We start from the raw sequence: 22,362 nt of genomic DNA on the forward strand, positions 1-22,362 counted from the left end.
GATCTTTTCAGGTTGGAGTGGTTTTTATCAAAATACTACTTAAATGTCATACTTCCAGAGCTTGATATAGAAACAAACTTGCTTGTGACTATATCATGTGTAAAAAAAAAAAAAAGTTAAGTTTGTTCTATCTCAAATACTTCTCTCTGATAAATATGCATCAAGTAAAAATATGTTAAGAATGTTAACTTTTTTTAGATGAAGTCTTGCCCTAGGACTTTGTCCCACAGGCTTTTTGTGTTTTATATGAAGCAAATGCCTTTGTTAAATAGAAGAAAGGCAAAGGTCAATTCAACTGTTGCTTAACTGTCCAACTTTGTAAGTAATTAGTTGCACCAGACTAATTACTAAATAAGTTTAAGATTACTTACCTCTTCCTGGTATTGTTGCTTTCCTCCTCTCCTGCTATGCTTTCTTAGTGATTTTTACCTTACGTATGCAGCCTCCTGTATAGGTTGAATAAGCTTGAAAGCCCTTCATTTAGCTAGCAGTCAGGCTTTTACTGGTGCTTGGTCTTTCAACTGCATGACTGGCTGCTTCACTTTGGCATGCTCAGAGAACGAGTGCTGTAACATTTTCTATCAGCTGCTTAAAGGTGTTTGGATCTGATGGAAAAGTCCAGTAGTTTTTAGTTTATAGAAGATAGTATATTTGCAACAGTACCCATCTTTATCTTTACCTGAGAAAAGCTATGTGTAAAACATTAAGAATTTTCTCATAAGGGCAACTAATGAAAGCATTTCAGTGTATTTTAACTAAATATGCCTGGAATTGTAGAGAACACAGTACTTTTACAAAAAATGATCTGTAGTGTGCTGATAACATAGAAGGGGCAGGGGAAAGGCACTAAAGCTTTAAGGTGATGCTGATTTATTTGAAGTAACTGTAGAGAAAGCCACTTAAACAGTGCAAAATAACCATTAGCTCTGCAATTTAGTTAAAGAGAATATGGCTCTAGCATTTCCCAGAAATTATCTTTGGATGAGACAAGGAAAAATGGATATTATTTCTCATGAGCAAACCTTAAATGCTAGCTGTTTTAAACAGATATTTGAATAAATGTGAACTGAAAGTGCCCAGATCTTTTACACCAAGTCAAATGAAGCTATCAGGCCTTTCATAGCTCTTTCCAGGCTGCTACTAATTTTTATATGTAGTTATAAGACAGTTTTAGAAGAAACACATCTCCTGCCTTGTTCCTGTCATAATAGAGAGCAGAGCCTGTATTTTCTCCAGTACATTTGATTGAGTTAAAATTATTCCCTTTGTTCACTAAGATAGCTGCCTGGTTCTTAATACCCCACTACAGCTGAACACTGTAAGACTAACATGAATTTCAGCAGCACTTCCTCCAATTCTTACAGTTGTATATGAACCAATATGAAAATTGTAGTACTTCAAAACTGCACTAAGGTTATACATAGAAGTTCAGCTTTAAACTGCTGGGCCATAAAAATGTAACCATGATTGAGTTCTCTGCATGCATTCATCCAAGGCCCTCTGAAAAAAATCAGTATTTTGAATGATTTTTTTTGTTTTCTTTACCAGCATACAAGACTATTTTTTAAAGTGCATGAGGAAAATTATGCATGAGGAAAACTATAGTAATTCCTGAGATATAATGTAACTGATTATACTTATTTTACTTCTTCACAAAAAACTTTGTGATATCACAACCGTACTTTGTAGCTATAGAGTGTCTCTTCATCTGACTTCTTTCCTTGGCCTGTTTTGCAGTTCTCTGGAAAAGAGAAAGGTAGGTCTGGTCAGAAAATAGACTTACATGACAACTAGCTGGAAAGCATTAGGCTATAGCTTTAGATTTCAATTTGATTTTGCAGCAGATGACAAATAAAATGCAAACGTTTATTAAAGTGGCATTTTCCTATTTGTGAGTAAACTGTTTAATGCTGCCTTTCATATTCACTGGTGCCCTCCTGCAAGGAAAAGAGTAGTGCCATGCCACAGACAAGGCAGCATAGAGAAGCTTGCATTAGTTGACTACAGACTAAATGAGTAACATCAGGTATTTCTTAAAGGTTTTTGGTTATTTTCTACCAGTTGCTTCCTTCCACATGCATAGTAACTTGGCATTGTCTATTACTTACAAGGTATACAGACTAATTCCTGATTTTTACTGTATATATAATAGCACAATCTCAGTTACCTATAAATCAGTTTTAGTTGCTTCTGTCAGTGAAAACCTGTAGTTTGCTACAAGTTACATTCCCAGTACCAGGATGTGCCAATGAGGAGAGAAGCTGTTTTCAGCTGCCAGAGGGCGATATTTCTGACTGTACCACACTGACCTCTCTGTGGCAGACCGTACACAGAGTCTGAAGGTTTTCCAGGGAACACTGTCCTCCTCCGCTGTAAACAGGCCTGATGTGATCCACCTGCCAGAACTGACCTTCTGTTGGGTTTGTTATAATTTCATTCAACTGCAATAAAAGGGCAAGACAATGGAAACCTTAGATCTTCATCTTCATTCATCAGACAGAACAATAAAACTGAGCAAAGTAGCTATTTACATTATTTATACTACTAATGTTTATGGTCAGAGAAACTGTTAGCATTTGTTTGTTATTCCCAGTGGACAAACAAACAACTATAATTTTAGTTGGCATAGTTCTACCTAGTCTGCAGCATGCAACAGTGGATCAAAGTAAAGCAGAAAGAAACTTTTTTTTTTTGATCAGTAAATTTGTCTTCAATGTCATTTTATCAAGTGCTGCAGTTCACTTAAAAGGTTGTAAGATACCCACTCTGCAAGACTCAGTCTCAAGTCTTTTAGATTTGTGTCAACTTACTTTTAAAAGCTGCAAGAAACAAAGGTGATCTCATGCATACAACCAATAGAAGTAGTACTGGCCAATGATCATTTATTTTGTAAGTTTAAGTGTGTCTTCAGAATTTATTATAAAAATATAGAACCAGCAACTTCTGAAGTAGAATTTCAACTTCACAACAGGACAAAAATATGGTATTTTTGTCTTGGAACTAATATGGATATTCTCCCTTCCTGTTCCATTGCCTTTGAGTCCGCAAAAAAGCAATTAATCTGGGAAGAATCGGAGTAGTTGTTAATATGTTCTGAGGTTATGGTGAGGGAAGTTGTGACAGCTGGCTTTTGTTAAGCTACTAGCAAACATTCTGTGAAGTAGCAATAACCTGGTACTATTTACTACATCCATTCCTCAATTCTGTTTCATAACCACATTTCAATTAAAGTCAGCTGCAATATTTACATCCCTAAGAATCAGAATTCTGATGCCTGTCCTATTTAGATACCAAAAACATGTTTGTCTTTGAAGACATATGAAGACAAGGATTTCATTTTTTATTTTCTTTTTCATAGTCTATCTTACGCCTGCAAGTACACCATTTTGGATTTCTCTGAACTACTTCCTACACTGCTATGGGAATACACAGATCAGCAGAAAGCACTCAAAAACAGTGCTATTACCTGCCCAACTGGAAGATGAGACATCCATGAGCTCTCCAGAAGTTTCTTACGCTGAGTCTTAGGTGCATCTCTGATGTTAAGATAGAGCTCTTGGGCATTCTGATGACAAAACTGGCAAACACCATGTTCAATTTCAAACACCTTAGTCCTGAGGTAGCTCTGACTAGAACGAACTGAAAATTCCTCCTGGCAGGCAAGAGAGCAGAACCGCGTGTCCCAGGCACGGGCCTGGCAGCTTTGGTCAAGCTGAGCTGTTGGCTGCTGACAGCGGAGACAAAGTGGGTTTCCTTCACCATCCAGGGCTTGCAAATAGCCTTTGGGTAGGGAGGAGTTTTGAACTTCAGTCCAATTGGAGGGAAGAACAGAAGGACTTTTTTCACTCTCCGAAGACAGCCTGTTCACAGAGATCAAAGTATTACAACTAGTAATAAGGCGGGTATTCAGCACTACAATTTTTGCTTGATACATGGTATAATTCCATTTGATATCTTTCATGCTCTAGAACACCAATTTTAATCAAAAAATCATCTCACAGTCAGGTTAGTATCTGCATAGTGCAATCATCTACTTGGTTTATGTTTCAATTTAAACAATATATGACAATACAAGAGAGATTTTTTCCTTTGCACATCTTACTACATTTACACATGCACATTGAATTACTAAACTAAAATAATGCTGCATTTATAAGTGTTAGCTTGTGCCAGGTACGTACGTATACTCTCAGACAAATGTTTCAACCCCTTTTGTAATGGGAGCAAAATGTCAGAGGAAAACATCCTGCCTTCTCTCTGCAACTTTCACAACTTCTTAACAATTTCCTACTCTAAAAAAGATTTGCTTCCAGCCAAGAACTACTTGTCGGATAAAGAAGGGCATTTTCTGACCAAAGTTTTCGTATTTTCTGCCCTATTCTACATTATGAGGCAGAATGAAAGAAAATTTGCTTTCCTATTTGAAGTTGACTTCACAAGTAAGCTCTAGCCAATGTTGTTGCTTCCCTAACCAAGTTGTGTAACTTTTCTTGTTTCATCTTGTCACTGTTAACTAGTAGCTACATCATCACACAACAGATACCATCTAAATTGTTAATAGCTCATTAGCTATTTCAGCAAGTTTCTTTCCTATAACTTACCTATTACTATGGCTCAACAAGGTAAACATAACTTTGCTATCTTAAAAAAAAAAAAAAAGTCTATGAAGAAACAGCTTCATCGCTTTGTTTTTTTTTGCATTAAACTTAACTTACTTTGTGGAATGACCTGGTTGTGCCATAGAAGCATTTTCATTCCTCAGACAAGCTCTACTTTCTTTGGTGATGAGGCGCACGCTGCCCCCACTGCTGCTCACTTTGCTAAGTGAGGCTGCTGCTACATCTCCTTGGTCACATACCTAAAAAAAAAACCAACAGTTTTGACAAATGTCACCCACAGTGGACAGAATTATTTAAAGAAAAAAATGAGTATGAAAAAATGTTGAAGTAAGCTATGAATTATGAATATGAGATTGTAGCCCTGATGGCAGCTAATGATTTATTCCTGCTTCCAGGTAGGAAATATAGTAAGATGTTTTTAAGCTTGTTTTTCTTTTGAGACCCTAAAGGTAATGATTTTTCCTCAAAAATCTCTGGTGGCTTAAATACACAAAGCAGAAAGCCAGAATAGCTGCTGAATGCGACAGTGATGGACAAGGAAGCAGATACTTCCATTCCAGCATATTTACTTATGTGCTCAGTTGCATACGTTTGTCACTGTGAGACAGTCACTGAATTACCCATTTGTAGCCTTTGGCTTAATTCTACTGAAAGTTAAATTAAATACATCAAAACTTCCTGCAGAAATTAATAAGGGAAAGAAAAATAAAAACACATACCTTTTTGTGCTGCTTGTTGCTGACTGCTTTTTAGACATCTCCTCTGCAGCATGAATAGGACTACAAAACAGCTGACCACTTTTTCTGACAATTTTCTGTTTCATTGCTGTTAGGTGACTCCATTCTTTCACAAACCTTAGTATCTGGGGAGGATGCTATTGTCAGCAGTGACATTAAACAAATAATTACATTGAAAGCATGCTAAGAATTTATTCAAAACTGGATGGAAAAAAAGCTGGTATGATCAGATATAGTCCCTTCAAGTCAGCGCTTGTGCAAGCTGCAGCCTTCCATCCTCTCCTGCTGAAGAACTTAAGACTGCTTTGGCATTGTCTACAATTACAGTTTTGCTGTGACATAGGTGTGCTGCTCCACAAGATAGAAAATATAGCCACAAATGGACTTCATTAATCTAAGCTATGATGACTAGGAGAATGGCTTCCTGATAGAGTCTCAGATGAACCTTTCTTTTGTAAGCGAGACTTCGTTCATGGAAAAAACAGATGGGTAGAAGTCTTCTACTTAGAGTAGCCCTCTCTCTTTTGCTCTAGGCTTTCAGAAAAGCGCAGTTTTTCCCATGACAAACACGGAAGAGCATGGACCAGTCTTACTTTGAGTCAGAACAGCAAGAAAGAAGTCAGCAAAACTGCAGGATATAAAGACACATGGGAGCACTTACTAACACAGATATTTTAATCTGCAAGAGAAAGTGGAGGGACATAGAAAGTTCCATAAGTAGTGTCATCTCCTGCCCAGAAACATGGCATTCTTAACACGTCTTCTCAGTCTACTAAGTAGCTTTGAAATTCTTTGGCAACATCTTTGCCTTTCATCAGCTGAATCAGATAATTGTTGGCTGAATCAGTCAGGAATTTGACCTACAAATCCAAGCCTTGTTGGAGAATCTACTAAAAAGAACCAGTCTTGTTCCTACATGATAAAATCTGGTTTTCCAAATTATTCATCTTTTTAAACAGATGAAATATATTTCTTGACTGTTTTCAATGGATAACATTGCAAATGCAATTTAAATTCTGGATTTCATTACCGTGAGTACTTGATTTGACAATGTTCATGTCTTACAATACCAATACAAATGTGATTGTTACTGCTTAAGTAACTGAAGCTGCATATCTGAGTGGAGTTGTGCCCTACATTGTTTTGAATGTTGTCAGAAGACCAAAGGACAAAATGAGAGTCAAGGCCTGCTCATAACTGCAGCTCTGATACAATCCAGCACATTCTTACTCATCATGCAGCACGCAATTTACAACCTTTAAAATGCTGTTTTGTAGACTTACGGATGCTAGTTACTAATCCTGTAAATGAGAAATTAAATGATGCCTGGTTGATTCCATCTACAGAAATATTAACAGAAGGTACAATAACTTGCCAGAAAACAGTCTGCATAATATCTGCATCAACATTTACAGTATCTGCTTGCAGTGATGAAACTGTGCCTATGTCCCAAGTCCTGGAAGTGTTCTGCATCTATTAAAAAAAAAAAAAAAGCCAAAATACTCCACATTAAACACTGTATTACTGTGCCAGTTGAATTTAGACTTACCATTGAACGATTTCGTTTATGTTGGAAATTCTCTGGTAAATCCTCCCAGTTATCCAGCTGTATGTCCAATGGAATGAAATTCAGATTCAGTGGTTCACCATCCTACACAAACAAACAGTTTCGTTTACACACAGAATGCACTACAATCTAGAAAAAAAGAAAAAAGGATCTGTTTCAAGTGGATTATCTTCCTCTTCCAACCAAGTTTAGTTCCTCAAGCTTAAGATTTTTCTAGTAATGATTTCTCATGTAAAAATGACCTAAAAAAAATTCATAACTGCTTGTTTCTCTCTTTCCATTATCATTACAGATTAATAATAATGTGTTTCATATAAGAATTTTCTGATCTGTACACAGAACCAATGTGCACCTTTCTGAAAATGTGGTGGCAATATTTTCTTTACCTACTTAGCCTGGAAAGATTCACTGATTACTGCAACTATAAAAATCTTCTGGAATAGCACACTAGCTACAAACAGGAGAATAATTATATATGCTAATGATTCAAGATAGTGGTAAGATCTATAACAAGAAAAGGAATCAAATACTGTTAGCATTTTCAAGAGATAATCTGAGCATAAACATAATATACTAGCACCTCTGTGTAAACTAAGAAGTGTTAGAAGCTGTATATCTGGGGAATTATTACTTCTCCAACAAGAACTAGAATGATAAACTACCTAATTTCAATAATATGAAAATAAGGATTTTACATAAAGCATGACAAAAGAAATTATACAGGCTTATTTCATAGGACACAGTCTACTTTGTACTTTTGAAGTGATAATAAGCATGCCTATTTCAGCTTTACCTTTGTATAGAGGTGAATTCTATCAGTATTCCTGCTTGCACAGAACATTAGCCCATCATATACTAGAAATGCATCTGATTGATCTAAATATTCAATACAGAGAAACAAGGTTAAAATTAAGAGGTTTTCTTCATTTAGTCTGTTCAGATATTAAAAATAACTACACCTGTTATGTGTGAATTTTCCTGATTTTCTGTGCCTACTAACTTATTTTTATATAAACTCTATATCTGTATTTTTCACCCTTTCCATCCCCTCCGAATTTTCAGGAATCATTGTAGAAACTCCAAGGGAATATACAGCACACTAGGATTCTATATTGAATTCCAGAATAACATAAGATGCACACAATGCAAGCAACAAATTATTAAGATATGTGTTCTCCTGAATTTTTTAGGAGACAATCTTGTTCCTCCTGAATTACCCATTAATTCCTTTACCCGTGGCTATCCTGACACAAATCAATGCCATCATAAATTTCAATAAGACTGTATACTGTACCTTAGGTTTCACAACTACTAGTTTGACATATGTGCTTTCTCAACCAAAACCTTTCTATTTCCTCAGGCTTTGTATGAAGAGTGCTTTAGATATCAAAATTCGATAAAATCCCAGGTTAAAACAAGAAAATCACACACTAGTCTATCTTTCATATTTTGAAGTTGTTCTTCATGCCAGAGGCAGTAAATACAATTTCACAGACAGGATATGGTCACCTTTTTCCCCACAGGAATCCCCCTATTACCTTCTCCACACCTTCTTTCATTTTCTTTACTTCTGATTTTGACAGCTTCTTGTTCACTGATTTCAGACTGCTTGGTCACCAATTCCTCCAAATCTTCTCTACCATCTTCAGCATCCCATGCTGCTCTCTGTTCATCTCTTCTGGAGTCTTCTGACACGTCTTCTTCAGTCTGACTAGTAGGAACTTCAGAGTTTCTCTCACCTATAGAGAGAGAAAAGTGATCATTTATACTCTCCTTATAAACTGAGAGCTAATCAATAAATGGATGGACAAAAACAAGTAACTGAAATACTGAGAAATTGCATTTTATTCTCTAGTAATATCATGATTCAACCACCTATGAAAACAGCACTAACCTTGATATTAGGAGAATAAACACACGGACCAAAGTGTTCTGGTTATGCAATTTTGTGCAGCCAGCTTTATGTTGAAATACGTGCAATCAAATGGTTACCTATTATCTACTACATTCATTTACTAAACACCATAAACACATTAACCATAAACACATTAAGTAGTTTTCCAGCATTTATACATACTTAAGAAATTGAGAAGTTGATCTTACTTAATCAAGAAAAGATTTAAAAAGAAAAAGAGAACCTTATTATTTTCTTTCTAATGTAAAAGCTAAACATGGAGAGAGATTTATAAAAATACTTATTAAGTTCCCAAATAGCTGGAATAAATTTCATAAAAAACATTTATTCTGACCTGTATGAATGAGAAATGCTGTATTTTTAAGGCAATGTCTCCCATGGCAACTACACAATACTGAGGTTAATAAAACCATCTGTGTGACATCATTTAGTTTTGACATGTAGAGAAAAGCTTTTCAATTTAATTGGATTCAGAATAACCATAAACCTTCACAAAGAAACCAAGAACTACATTGCTGTAAAGAAAATTAAATTTATGTTCTTACTCACCATTTTTATATCCTGTTAACATTCATCTCAATTCTCTATTTGTTTCAAATTAGAATCATAAAAAAGATCCCCAGGAAAAGTTAAACTAAGAAAGATCACCTAAAAGGTATCTATCTATTCATAGAAAGATATCATTCTTCATGTTTTGCTTGTATATGTGCACATTCATGTTTAAAAATATTTATTTTCTGAAACTAATGACAGCTGGAATGAAAAACGCACGCTTTCTCTGCAGCACTTACCTTTATTGCTCTGAGGGCAATTACACATTTCACAGTAAGGAAGCAATTCATTATTACTGTAAGTGCAAACACTACAGTGCCAAACTTTATTTAAAGATGTGCTTTTGCTTGAAATATTTGAGCTGCAAGGAAGGCCTTTGTTGTTCTTCTCTGTGAAGAAAGCGGGCATTTTTCCAGTTAAAGTCTTTTTCTTACTGGAGCTGACTGGAGTAGATCCACTTATGCTTCTTGCTCTTTTAGCTTCATGTTGACAGGTACTTTCATGACAAGTTGTATTCACATCACTTATTCTTGTGGAATCCAGTTCTTCACTGCTCTTCTCCGAATCCTCTTCTTTCACAGCTTCAAAAGACTCTGCATCAACCTTTAATGATGATTCACTATCCGATAACATTTTGCGTTTCTTTCCACAGGAGGATTTTGGGGAAAAGAAGGAACGTATGTCATGCTGTTTTTCCTTCTCAAACTAGGAAAGAGGAAAGAAATACATAAAGCCATCTTTATAATCACTGCACTAGGATTGGTTAAATTTTTCTCCCCTTAGTAGTGCTTTCTAACACAGGAAGCTAGTTTAGAGTTGATATTTTCCTTTAATCAGAAACAGCATAAGGAGCAATTCAACACTGTTGTTTCCTAAAAATTATTTTCGGTATTCTTATCAAAATTCTGCAATTGCACTAATGAAAGCAAATATACAGAACAGGTATGTTATGTACATTTTCTGATGAAGCCTACTACAAGGATAGACTTTTAAACAATGTTTTCAAAATAACTGTGCTGAATTCAAACAGCTATTAAGAAAGCTGTATTTTAAACAGAAATTACATTTTCTTATGAGACTCTGAGAGTGAGTCAATCACCTAAAAAACAATTAAAGCTACTACTCAAAACCTGTAGATTAATTTATGCCTAACAGATCAGTCTCTCCAGACTAACTTCCTGAACTTGAACTTATGTTTTTCCCACTCATATAGTGTTTTCTCCAATAGTAAAGTCTGCAGTGCACACGAAACCTAGGGGAAAGAAGATTAGATTTTTTAAAAAATGAAACAAGTAAAAACTTAAGTTTTGAGTCTTACATGTGTAAACAGAAGTTCATTTTGGAGATCTTCTGCGCTGTCATTAGGGGTCCAAGCTTCAGCAAAACTCAAGAAATCCCATTTCTCCTTATCACCTTCTTCAGCCTGCATTCTCTCTTTTTTGCCATTCAAGGTGCTCCCTGTAACCTTGGCCTGCAAAAAGACTTGCATAAAGGCTCTAAAGAATTTACAGGTAGGAACAAGTATATTTCTCTAAATACATTAAATTTGTTACGACTGCTGAAGTAAGTATGCCAGAGAGAAATGAGAATATCTGCAGTAATTCAAAGTAACGTTGGTGATTAAAACTATTCTTCCAGCTGCCCTAAAGGAAACCATTTCTGCACAAGTACTATATGTATGAAAAGGTATATGTAAAATATCAATAGTTTATTGAAGTTAAGAGATTATTTACATTGTGTACATATCTTTCTCAATAGTCTTTAGACATTCTGCTTAGTAGATGAAGCCAAAGGCAGAATTAATGGAAAGCAGGAATTTAGTGATTAAACTCTTAGCCAGACAATTTTAGATCCATAGGTTTGTCTTATACTAGAACGTTAATTGCTAGCTGTGCTTAAGTGGTATCTAAAACATAGCGAGTTCCCAATTATTTGGTTCTATTCCACATGCACCTTGCGATTCAGCATTGCCCACATAAGAGGATCCAACGTTCCTTTTGCTATAAGGAAGTGAATATTCACAGAACTGCACTGTCCAATGCGGTGTGCTCTGTCTTCTGCTTGCTTAATGTGGCCTGGATCCCAGTATAATTCAGCAAACACAACGTGAGTAGCAGCAGTGAAAGTTAAACCCTAAATAAAAGAGTAGATCAATTTAGAAAAAAGATTCTCCCCATAAATCTACATGCTGCACAGAACATTTTTAAATGTGAGAGGGACCATCTGGACACAAAATCAGCCTTCTATACTTATTCCAGGTAGATATTAGTAAGATTCAGAAAACACTGCAATACTGTGCAAAGTCTGCATACAGCTCTTCATTAGGGAATGAAATGTATGAAATGTTGCTTTTCATTAATCTGGTACTTCTTTCTTTCTGTTCTTTTTACTAATTATTCAAGCTACTGCTTATGGTGATTTTGCTCATGTAATTTCAATAGAGGCTTAAAACAGTTAACATGACTAGTGCAAAAAAAAAAAAAAAAAAAGAATACATGATTCTGCAAAAGATGTATTACACGAATTGCCTTCAGTAAATAACTTTAATAGCCTTCATTTCTATTCTTCAAATTTCCCTAATTTAATCCTACCTGACCAGCTGCCTGAATACTCAAAATAGCAACCCTGGTATCAGGATCCTTCTGAAACTGATTGACAAGATGTATTCTTTCTGCAGAAGGAACACTTCCATCTATCCGTATGTAGCGAACCTAGAACAGATTTTAATAGACAAACAAAATCATTCCTTTTTGGATCCAACCACCTTCTTTCCCCAGTACTAAAATATCTGCTCTATTTCAGTCATGGGGATAATAGCACCTCAGTAGTATTTTACCCTTTGATCTACAATTAAGCCTATTTATCAAATAGGTAGTACTAAGTCTACAATCCTTTTACAAAAGACAACAAGAATGAATGCAGGCTCTTAAAATTGAGTATTCTGCACAAGAATCTGCAATTTCGCAGATAAGATTTATTAAGATTGCAAGTACTTGCAAACAAATAGCTTAATATTAAATAGAGATGTTAGCCATTTTTCCCTAGCAATGTCTGAAATTAAATGAGTGCACATTTGTTAAATAATTACCTTATTTTCTATAACTGCCTCTGCACAAGCTTGAAGCATGCTTAAGTGGTGAGCAAAAACTAGAAACTTCAGTTTGTCATTTTCAAGCATCATTCTGATATAGTCCTTTACTGCTCCTGCCTGGAGTAATAAGAGTATATTTTCAACAGTTAGATGTACAAAATGTTCAAAATGACAGTTTTCACTTCAATGCCTAAATGGCCATTCTATTGGTTACCCATTTAAGACTTAATCATACACTAATGTTAATTTAACAGTTATAATTGTGTTTAAAAAAGTAGCACAACTTTACATCTTAATAGCTAAATCTGTCCCATTTCTTTAGAGAAAAAAAACCTTCATCCTCAAAAGATCACAAAGTTAGATGGCATTTCTTTCAGATTAAGATGAAAATAGAAATGCTTTCAGTTATGATATCATTATCTGATGTCTGAAATCACAATACAGAAAGCGTTTAATTTCTGACCAAACACATTTTAATCAGACAAGGTATTGTTTAATCAGAACTTCTGTACCAGCAACTAGAAAGCCATTCATCAAATCATGTAGAATATGATAACATAATAATAATGTAATAATTGCTCTATTTAAATACTCCCATAATTGTTGTGTTAAATATTAATAGTGTTCATCAAATACAATGAAAATAAAGTAACAGCTACTAATAGAATTTATCATTGACCAGTAGATGACGCAATACTGTTAGTGCAGCAGCCCTCAATTTTTTTTCCCTTCTTTCATTTGAAAATGAGCTGACAGTGACAGAGAATAAAAAAGTAGGGAAAAGGTAGCAACAGAACCACAGAAACTCCAAGGATTCAGATTCTTCATTCTTACTAAACGAGAAGCCTGCAGATTTTTTTTTTTTAAATATACTTTTCTAAATATGGATTAGTGTAAGGAAATGTGATAACAGGCTAAAAAGCAAGCACATAAAAGATCCGTTAATTCTCACACCTTAATTATAAGAGGAAAATACAGAACAGGTGTCCCATCTGATAAAATACAGAGACCAATTAGAGAGGGTTATTATTCTTCATATATCCATGGGGAGGACCAGTACTGACAGAGCACAGTCTGCTTAAGGGCTGCATCAGCAGCATCCTGTAATGCAAGCCAACTGGGTCAGTCAGCTGCAGCAGCTGCCTACACACAGTTACGTTCCTGGAGCATTCACCTTCAGAGTATTCCTAAGTCCAAGAGATGCCAATACAACTAATTTTATTAACAGAAAACACATTGAACAATTAAAACATATATTAATACTTCTACACTTACCTTGGCTATTGCAGTTTCTTTATACATACGTGTGATTAGACTCATGACTTCAACAAAATGGCTGTCACTGGACTCTGAATTCAACTTTCTCATTAATTTCTCCCACTCTGCAAAAGTGGTATTCAAATTCTAATTGGAAAAAAGATCAGTGGTTAGGATAGATGTACTAATCTTTTACAGATTTGTTAGAAGCTACTAAGTATGCTCTACCACAACACTGACTTCCATGAAACATCTAGGGACGGAAGTACATTTGAAATCTCTGTCAAATTTGTCTAGAAGTAATTGTAGGATTCAATACCTACTGAAAATGGAGAAGGAAAGAAGACCGTGTTAAAATCAGGGTCAATTTTTAACTATTTGATCCCTTCTCAAAACGATATACTCATATTCTTCATATTATAATTAAAAAAAAAAAAAGATGCTGTGCTGTACACATAGTTACAAAGAATGGGTGAATATATACACATGCTTATATAAATACATATATGATTATATATAACAAATATCTTTTTAGATGTACATCTTTTTTGATGTAGAAAATTCACCTTAGCTGTGGCTTGTGGGAGATCAAACGGAATACGCTGTCTAATTTTGGGAGGTAACTGTGTTAGAACATCATTCTTCAGTCTTCTGATCATTATTTTTCTTAGAAGTTGATGTAGTTCTTCTAAATTTGAAGCTCCTCTACAGTCCCATTGTTTTCTTTTACCAAAGAATCTGAAAATGAAAAAAAAATAATCAATATTGTTTGGTGAATGCTAGTTATTCCAAACCCAATGGAAACTTCAGTGCACAATTCATTGTAAGACACAGATATGAAGGCATTTAGGATAACAACACTCAGTGTTCCTGGTTACGTTGGATGGATGATTGCTTTTTGTCTGATTCCTTCCAACACTCAAGTTAGAGCTCTTTTAATTTCTAATCCACAGACCTGACTCCCCATCAGACAAAGTCCTCTATCTCATTCCATCTACGCTTCCCTTTACACACGTGAATCTTCCAGGTATCACTAATCAGAAGAATCTACTACAATGCTTCTTTATGATATTAAAGAGGGTAACAGCTGATAAAGAAATTAATCACAAAAGCTGCAAAGAACATCATTAAAATTCCTTTCCTCTCCCATCTGAATTCACTGTTATGTACATTCAGGATTCAAAGCTAAATGCTCCAGCTGGGCTGAGAGCAGGAATGGCGCCGGCATCATCGTGACGAGCCGTCCAGCAGTCCGCTATGGAGGAGGATCCGAGCTGGAGAGGAAGGCTGTGGAAGAGTTACTGAAGGAGGCAAAACGTGGGAGAACCAGAGCTGAAACAATGGGAGCGATGGGCTGGTTGAAATGTCCTCTTGCTGGTGCAAACAAAAGGTTTCTTATTAATACCATCAAAAACACATTACCGTCTCAGAAAGAACAAGACCAAGAACGTGAGCAAAAGGAAGTCAGCAAGGAGCCAGAGCCAAACAAAAGCAGGAAAGAAGAAAAACCAAAGAAACACAGAATTCACCCATACACACCCAGCTTTCAGTCCAGAAGGAGAGTCAGCTACTCTCCTCCTAGGCACCGAAGCAGGAGCCAGCACACAAAGGATAAGTATGAAAAGCGATCTAGCAAACGGTGAAGAGAGGTGAATATGTGTTGTTACAATCCAAGAATGTCATTAGACATCAGACTGCAGGGATGTTTTGGCCTTTTCAGAAGGAGATTCTGTTCAGAATAGATTTTTGAAATTTATTTTTCCCCACACCCTGGAGGTTAGTGAGAGGATCTGGGGAATGGGAGACTTCCCTTTAGTCAGGAAAGAGGACGTGCGTGAGCGCCTAGGCAGTACTAAGGTCCACAAGTCCATGGGACCTGATGGGGTGCATCCACGTGTGTTGAGGGAGCTGGCGGAGGTCATTGCCGAACCGCTCTCCATCATTTTTGAGAGGTCTTGGACAACAGGGGAGGTCCCTGAAGACTGGAGGATAGCCAATGTCACTCCAGTCTTCAAAAAGGGCAAGAAGGAAGATCCGGGTAATTATAGGCCTGTCAGCCTCACCTCCATCCCTGGAAAGGTGATGGAACAGCTTGTGCGGGATACCATCTCCAGACAACTGGGAGAAAAGGAGGTTATCAGGAGTAGTCAGCATGGGTTCACCAAGGGGAGGTGGTGCTCGATCAACTTGGTGGCCTTCTGTGATGCTGTCACATGCTGGGTGGATGAGGGAAGAGCGGTAGATGTAATCTACCTTGATTTTAGAAAGGCATTTGATACGGTCTCCCACGACATCCTTATAACAAAGCTGAGGAAGTGTGGGATAGATGAGTGGACAGTGAGGTGGATTGAGAACTGGCTGAGTGGCAGAGCGCAGAGGGTCATCGTTGGTGGTGCAGAGTCTGGCTGGAGACCTGTAACCAGTGTGTCCCCCAGGGGTCTGTGCTGGGTCCGGTCTTGTTCAACATCTTCATCAATGACCTTGATGAGGGGATAGTGGCCACCCTCAGCAAGTTTGCTGATTATACGAAGTTGGGAGGATTGGCTGACAGGCCTGAAACGCTGTGCTGCCATTCAGCGAGACCTGGACAGGCTGGAGAGCTGGGCAGTAAGAAACCGGATGAGGTTCAACAAAAGCAAGTGTAGGGTCTTACACTAGGGAGGAATAATTGCATGCACCAATACAGGCTGGAGGATGAGCTGCTGGAGAGGAGCTCTGCAGAGAGGGACCTGGCGTCCTGGTGGACGACAGGTTGGCCATGAGCCAGCAGTGTGCCCTCGTGGCCAAAAAGGCCAATGGCATTCTGGGGTGCATTAAGAAGAGCGTGTCCAGCAGGTCGAGGGAGGTGATCCTCCCCCTCTACTCTGCCCTAGTAAGGCCTCATCTGGAGTACTGTGTCCAGTTCTGGGCTCTCCAGTTCAAAAAAGACAGGGATCTCTTGGAAAGAGTCCAGCGGAGGGCCACAAAGATGGTGAAGGGCCTGGAGCATCTCCCCTATGAAGAAAGGCTAAGTGAACTGGGTCTGTTTAGCCTTGAGAAAAGAAGACTGAGAGGGGACCTGTCCAGGTTTATAAATATCTGAGGTGTGGCGGCCATAGCGGTGAGGCCAGTCTCTTTTCAGTGGTACGTGGAGACAGGACGAGGGCAAACGGACATAAGCTGCAGTACAGGAAGTTTCGCACGAATGTGCGTAAGAACTTCTTCATGGTGAGGGTGACGGAGCACTGGAACAGGCTGCCCAGGGAGGTTGTGGAGTCTCCTTCTCTGGAGATATTCAAGTCTCGCCTGGACGCCTACCTGTGCGACCTGGTGTAGGGAACCTGCTTTGGCAGGGGGGTTGGTCTCAATGATCTCTAGAGGTCCCTTCCAACCCCTACAATTCTGTGATTCTGTGATTCAGTTTGAAATGTAATTGTATTAAAAAGCAAGGCTAAACAGAGGAAGTTTAAAAGTTAAAAAGCTCAAGGCTAAAAAAGAGAAATAAATTAATAGCTGTGTTTCTTTTTCTTTCTTTTATTTTCAAGGACATGTTGCAAGAGAAGAGCCCTTCTGTATCAACATTGCCAAGAAGCAACAAAATACATAGCATGGCAGATTTTGCTGGGTTTGGAGAAAAGCCCAGGTGGCATTTCTCAAGGACAGGAGAGTATTTTACAAGTATGTAAATTATACTGGTAATTACTGGTAATTTTTTCCTTAAAAGAGGGAAGAAAAAAAAAAGAAAAAAAAAGGAATTTTAAGCTTTACTGGGCTTATAAGCTACTGTTGATTTCAGATGGCCGATTATGACCAGTGTGGAAGGAGGTGAGGACTCATTTCTACACTGGCAAAATAAAGGCATAACTCACTCAGATTGCTAGACAGATGGAAGACAGCTACAACTTTTGCTCTTATCTTTTCTTCAGTCTGTGGCTGTCCTTGAAAGGATTCATCCTTCCAACTTGAGCACTGGGGATGTAAGAAATGGTAGCTGAAACACTTTGACCTTCATCCTTAGAAACAGGTATCTATAAACACTTAAGTAAAAAACATTTTCACAGAAAGTTCTGCATAAAATAGAGCTATCAAATGGATTACCACAGGATGTTAAGTTCCAGCCAAGTCATGACGACAATATTATCTGTTGAGAGCTTGCTAACCCGAATTTGATTTTCAATATATTTATGGTATTCCAAAAATAAGATAATCATCTGTGATGGAGTAGTTAACCATGCTGTACCCACGCACACTTGTGGTGTGAAAATTACAGATGCATTTAGTCAAAACACCATAGAAAAAAATAGCATTTCTCCATCTGAAAAATCAGACAGCACTCTTCTACGTTATTCGAAGTTAGATGCTAATAAAACACATATGATAGAGGAAAAAAGGCCCAAGTTACATGAAAATGAAATTACATAATTATTGCAGTAAAAATTAAATCTAAATGCTAACAATTTAGCTGACAAAAACTACTGTTTTTAGTATATGCAAAATTGTAGGTAAGGAATTTTTTTTTTTTTTTTTTTTTTTTAAAAGGTTCTTCCCCTCCCATACCTTCTTACAGTGCCCATATTTAATCTCTGAAACAGAACTACAAACATACTACTGCGTTTTTGGGACATTTTCTCTTTTTGTTTGGAGAACCTAACGTATGATCTTCTTTTCCCCAAATGTTGTAGGACAGCAAAAAAGACTGGATCCATAATAAAAAGAGAAATTGTTACATGACATGGGCATAGGACTGAGAATCAGAAACTCAAGTTTCAGCTCTGGCTGAAATGCCAGCTCAAAAGGTAAAACCTATACATTTCATACTAACAGTAAATTGGCAAATCATTTTACTTAACAGAATGTTGGCACTTACACTCTCTCTCAAACTTTAATAGCTTCCAATTTATTCCTAAAGTAAATCTTCCATCAATTCAATCATCTTCCCAAACATCTCTAAACACTGAAAACAAAACCCATGTATGTGCCAACCTTCTCTTCTGTTTGTACAATATATTTTTTATGTTCTTCTTCTCTAAGGTCCCTAATTCACTTTAATGGAAGAGATGATATCATAGAATGGCTTGGTGTGGGCAGGATCTCAAAGATCACTTAGTTCCAACCCCTCTTCCGTGGGTGGGGTTGCCAATCACTATATCAGGCAGTAGATCATGCCCCATTCAACCTAGTCTTGAACATGTTCAAGAATGGTGCATCCAAAACTTCTCAGGGCAGCCTGTTCCAGCACTTCACCTCCCTGGGTCTCTAAACATGATGGTATAATACAGCAATAGAGACACTACTTATTGGTTATTTCATATGAGAGGAAAATCAAAGTCATTCATGAGAAAATAAAAGGGCAAGTACAGTAATACCTCAAACGAGCATCACAGTATTTTTTGGCATATTCACTCCAAGTTCCAAATCTTCCTGGAAAAAGTGCCTCAATCTGCATGAAAAGCTTTATAAAAAAGAAATGTCAGTGACAAACAGCCTTCAAGGATAAAACTGTTCAGAAATAATTCTCATTTATTACATGATGGTGTTAAGCTTATATTCACCAGCTGCACTATTCATGAAAATAACAAAATTCCATGCTCAATATTACTGATACTATCCCTAAAAAAAGAAAAAACAACACACAGGATGCTAAATACCTCTTCAGGTCTTCCCAGAGCAGGAGTTCCAGTAAGAAGAATTGCTCTAGTGGCTTTCTGCACAATTGGCAATAAAATCTTGCTGCGTTTAGCATTCCTGGATTTCATATAGTGTGATTCATCAATCACAACTACCTTGAAGTTCTGCCTATACAGAGCGTCTACTAAAGTCTGGGCATCAGAAGTTAGCAGGCCATATCCCAGAACTGTCACTTTGCTGCTTGATATTCTCCTAAAAGGGAAAATTCAGAAGTTGTCTTAGTACATATTTACTGTAGGAAAATTAACATAGCAAACAAGTTCCAGAAATATATATATTTTTTTAATAACAAAAGGTATGTATGATGTCTTTTGAATAGGCTAGTTACAGAATTGTTAGATTGACTAATAATATTGGCTATTCAATTGAAAAAAAATCCAACATTTCTAAGTCACACACATTTCATTACCATTTTCAGGGGACATCATTGTGGTTCAACACCAACAAGCTTAGCAACATCATGACAGACTCTTACTCACCCTCCTCAAAGAGACAGGAAGAAAATACGATGAAAAAACCTTGTGGGTAGAGATGAAGACTTTTTTTAATTTAAAAAAAAAAAAAACAAGTATTGGAAATGATTTCTCACAATAGATTTTAAAACATACAAAGGCATAAAGCAGAAATTGTTTTTAAAATCACTAGAGAGCACTGTAGCCCTTCAAGAGCCTTTAAACACAGAAACACAAAGTGGTTAGGCAAACAAGTTACCAGAAAAAGACATATAGCTGATCTATTCATCTGTCAGAAACTATCACTCTGCTGGCCTGATTTTTATTTGTTCCCCAGTAGAAAGAGATCAAAAGCCAATCCAATAAGTACTTACAGTACTTAAGAGTAATTAAAGTTTGTGCATGTGTACATCCATGCTTCTGGACATGGAGGAAGAATATTTTAAACCTATTTATATTAAGAAAGTAACCAACATTCAAGCAGTACACTTCATTGTTGAAGTTCAAAAGGAAAGCAAAGTACTGAAGTTAGAGAAATCAAAAGGTTGAACATACAGAAGTACAATTTCCCGAAGTGCTAAACCAAGCGTGTCAGCTCTGTTTTTGCATTTTCTTGCAAATGCATAAAGCATCCTTTATGTTAAAATATTGATTAGTTTAACAGCTAGGAAGCTTCCTGGGAATTAAGCAGAAAGCCAAGCTTTCCTCTTATCTCGTTGAGAACAAAAGTAGTAATGGTTAAGGTCTGTTTCTTTTAAGAACTTCAGAACATGAAATGAACACAATTCTGTTTGCCATTTACTTTTGTCTTCACATTTCCCTTATTCCACATTTCTCTTTGCTGCATTCAGCAGTATAAGCGTAGAGTTTTTATGTGCAGTTTAACTGAAATGATAAAAAAACACTCTTGTTCAATGGATCTTTATTTTATTTCCCATATTCCTCTAACAGCTTTATTTTGATTAGCAGTAGTAATTATCCCTTAATTATGATTTTAAACATATTTTGAATTGGATTTGTCTGGTTACAATTACCCCAAGGAGGATTCCAAGCTACTTTCTCATCTGCATGTCTTGGCAGTCATTTCCTGATACTCTCCAGACAACACGGAAGTCAATCTTCTTTGTCCAGAGGTCTTAGAACAATATCTAGACGCTGCTATGAAATTAACCAAGCTATTTACAGCAAAACAGATTACCAAATACCTTTTTAATTCAGTGTTTCCTTGCAATAGGAGAGTTATTTTAATAGCACCTAAGACTTGTAGTCCCACTGTAATGAATTTATGCTACTAAGTCTAAAGATAGAAAACCTGGATCACAGTGACCTTCACAGTTAGAGAATACTTACTATAACATTTAAATTTCTCAGTGCTCTAAATAGAAAGTCAGCTGTAATTAAGTCCTTATTTTCTAATGCATACTTGATTTTTTTTTTCAAATATGTGTTCAAAATATTTTCCAGAAACTAACAAGTACAATACATCAGAGCTGACCAACATGTTCAACATGTTCAATACGAAACACCCCAAAGTAACCAAATCTTCAGCGGACAGCCCATGCTACTGTGCAAAAATCAGACCTCTCAGCTACAGAGAGGAGAAACAACCACAAAAACCCAACTCTCTGCTGAAACATAAAACCCAACTGAAATTTCTTTTATCTTGTTGAAATCCTTACTTTTCATTATGATCATATATATTGTGTGTTACACAATACATACCGCCATCAGTTTACAGAATAAAAGAGGACTTTCTATCGAATAATAATGAATTTACCCAATATCAGTTTTGTTCTGAATGATAATAATATCATCTGGAGATAGTTCTGGAATCCACTTCTCCATCTCATCAACCCAAGGATATCTCAGAGATGAAGGCACTACTATTAAGAGAGGCCATTCCTTCCTGTAGTAGTAGGAAATAGCAATTGCTTGAATTGTTTTACCTAGTCCCATCTGTGAAAAGGAATAAAAAAGTTAAAAACAGAAGTTATGTTTGGAAATCACTGTTACTACAGTTAATCTATAATGAAAAACGATACTTTTCTTTAAAGGGATTCACACATACTGCATATTTGGTTTGCTTATTAAAGCTACAAGTGTCTTTTCCAGTGATTTCAGAAGGCTTTTGGTTCAGAGACTTAGTAGGATAGACTACGAAATTGACCAAACTCTTCAACTTGTTAATTTGTCAAAAACATTTTAAAAACCTATTCAAAGAAAAGATAAATACTGCCGAGATTGAAATTTCCTTGAGCTTCTTTCTGCTAAAAAACATCTAAAGTCAGAACTTGGAACCTATATCAGTTCCCAAACATTGCCTCTTTTACATTTAGGTTTTATAGTTGTACGTAACTATAACTTCTTATTACAAAAATATTTTATCTCTGCTAAGAAATTACAAATTCAAACTTCCATAATATGGACTAAATTTAAAACATTACAAGTCATGAATTTCACTGTTAATAAAAGTAAACCCTAGGTTTGCATCAAATTCAGTATTTT

General features: G+C 36.6%; 1 protein-coding gene and 1 long non-coding RNA gene across 2 annotated transcripts in view; one reads left to right on the forward strand and one right to left on the reverse strand.

Annotated features, from left to right (window-relative positions):
• Window positions 1-847: 847 nt before the first annotated feature.
• The window catches only part of ZRANB3 (zinc finger RANBP2-type containing 3), a 38,437-nt gene continuing 16,922 nt past the window's right edge, over window positions 848-22,362 (reverse strand). Inside the window, exons 4-21 of the mRNA XM_085228780.1 lie at window positions 21,635-21,813; window positions 19,366-19,597; window positions 19,084-19,169; window positions 14,305-14,476; window positions 13,757-13,885; window positions 12,479-12,598; window positions 11,982-12,101; window positions 11,344-11,523; window positions 10,709-10,861; window positions 9,630-10,095; window positions 8,462-8,662; window positions 7,717-7,799; window positions 6,906-7,007; window positions 5,335-5,481; window positions 4,716-4,858; window positions 3,467-3,860; window positions 2,310-2,441; window positions 848-1,741 (exon numbers count right to left, since the gene is read on the reverse strand). Of these exons, the coding sequence (XP_085084906.1) occupies window positions 1,643-1,741; window positions 2,310-2,441; window positions 3,467-3,860; window positions 4,716-4,858; window positions 5,335-5,481; window positions 6,906-7,007; window positions 7,717-7,799; window positions 8,462-8,662; window positions 9,630-10,095; window positions 10,709-10,861; window positions 11,344-11,523; window positions 11,982-12,101; window positions 12,479-12,598; window positions 13,757-13,885; window positions 14,305-14,476; window positions 19,084-19,169; window positions 19,366-19,597; window positions 21,635-21,813 (3,138 nt within the window). The 3' untranslated portion in view covers window positions 848-1,642. The remainder of the gene's footprint in view (window positions 1,742-2,309; window positions 2,442-3,466; window positions 3,861-4,715; window positions 4,859-5,334; window positions 5,482-6,905; window positions 7,008-7,716; window positions 7,800-8,461; window positions 8,663-9,629; window positions 10,096-10,708; window positions 10,862-11,343; window positions 11,524-11,981; window positions 12,102-12,478; window positions 12,599-13,756; window positions 13,886-14,304; window positions 14,477-19,083; window positions 19,170-19,365; window positions 19,598-21,634; window positions 21,814-22,362) is intronic.
• LOC146544016 (uncharacterized) lies at window positions 16,819-21,641 on the forward strand. Its single transcript, XR_014884548.1, has 3 exons — window positions 16,819-17,395; window positions 18,400-18,513; window positions 21,322-21,641. It is a non-coding gene; the product is annotated as an uncharacterized LOC146544016 (long non-coding RNA).

This window comes from Meleagris gallopavo, chromosome 7 (assembly GCF_905368555.1).
Source record: "Meleagris gallopavo chromosome 7, MGAL_WU_HG_1.1, whole genome shotgun sequence".
NCBI classification, from domain to species: domain Eukaryota; kingdom Metazoa; phylum Chordata; class Aves; order Galliformes; family Phasianidae; genus Meleagris; species Meleagris gallopavo.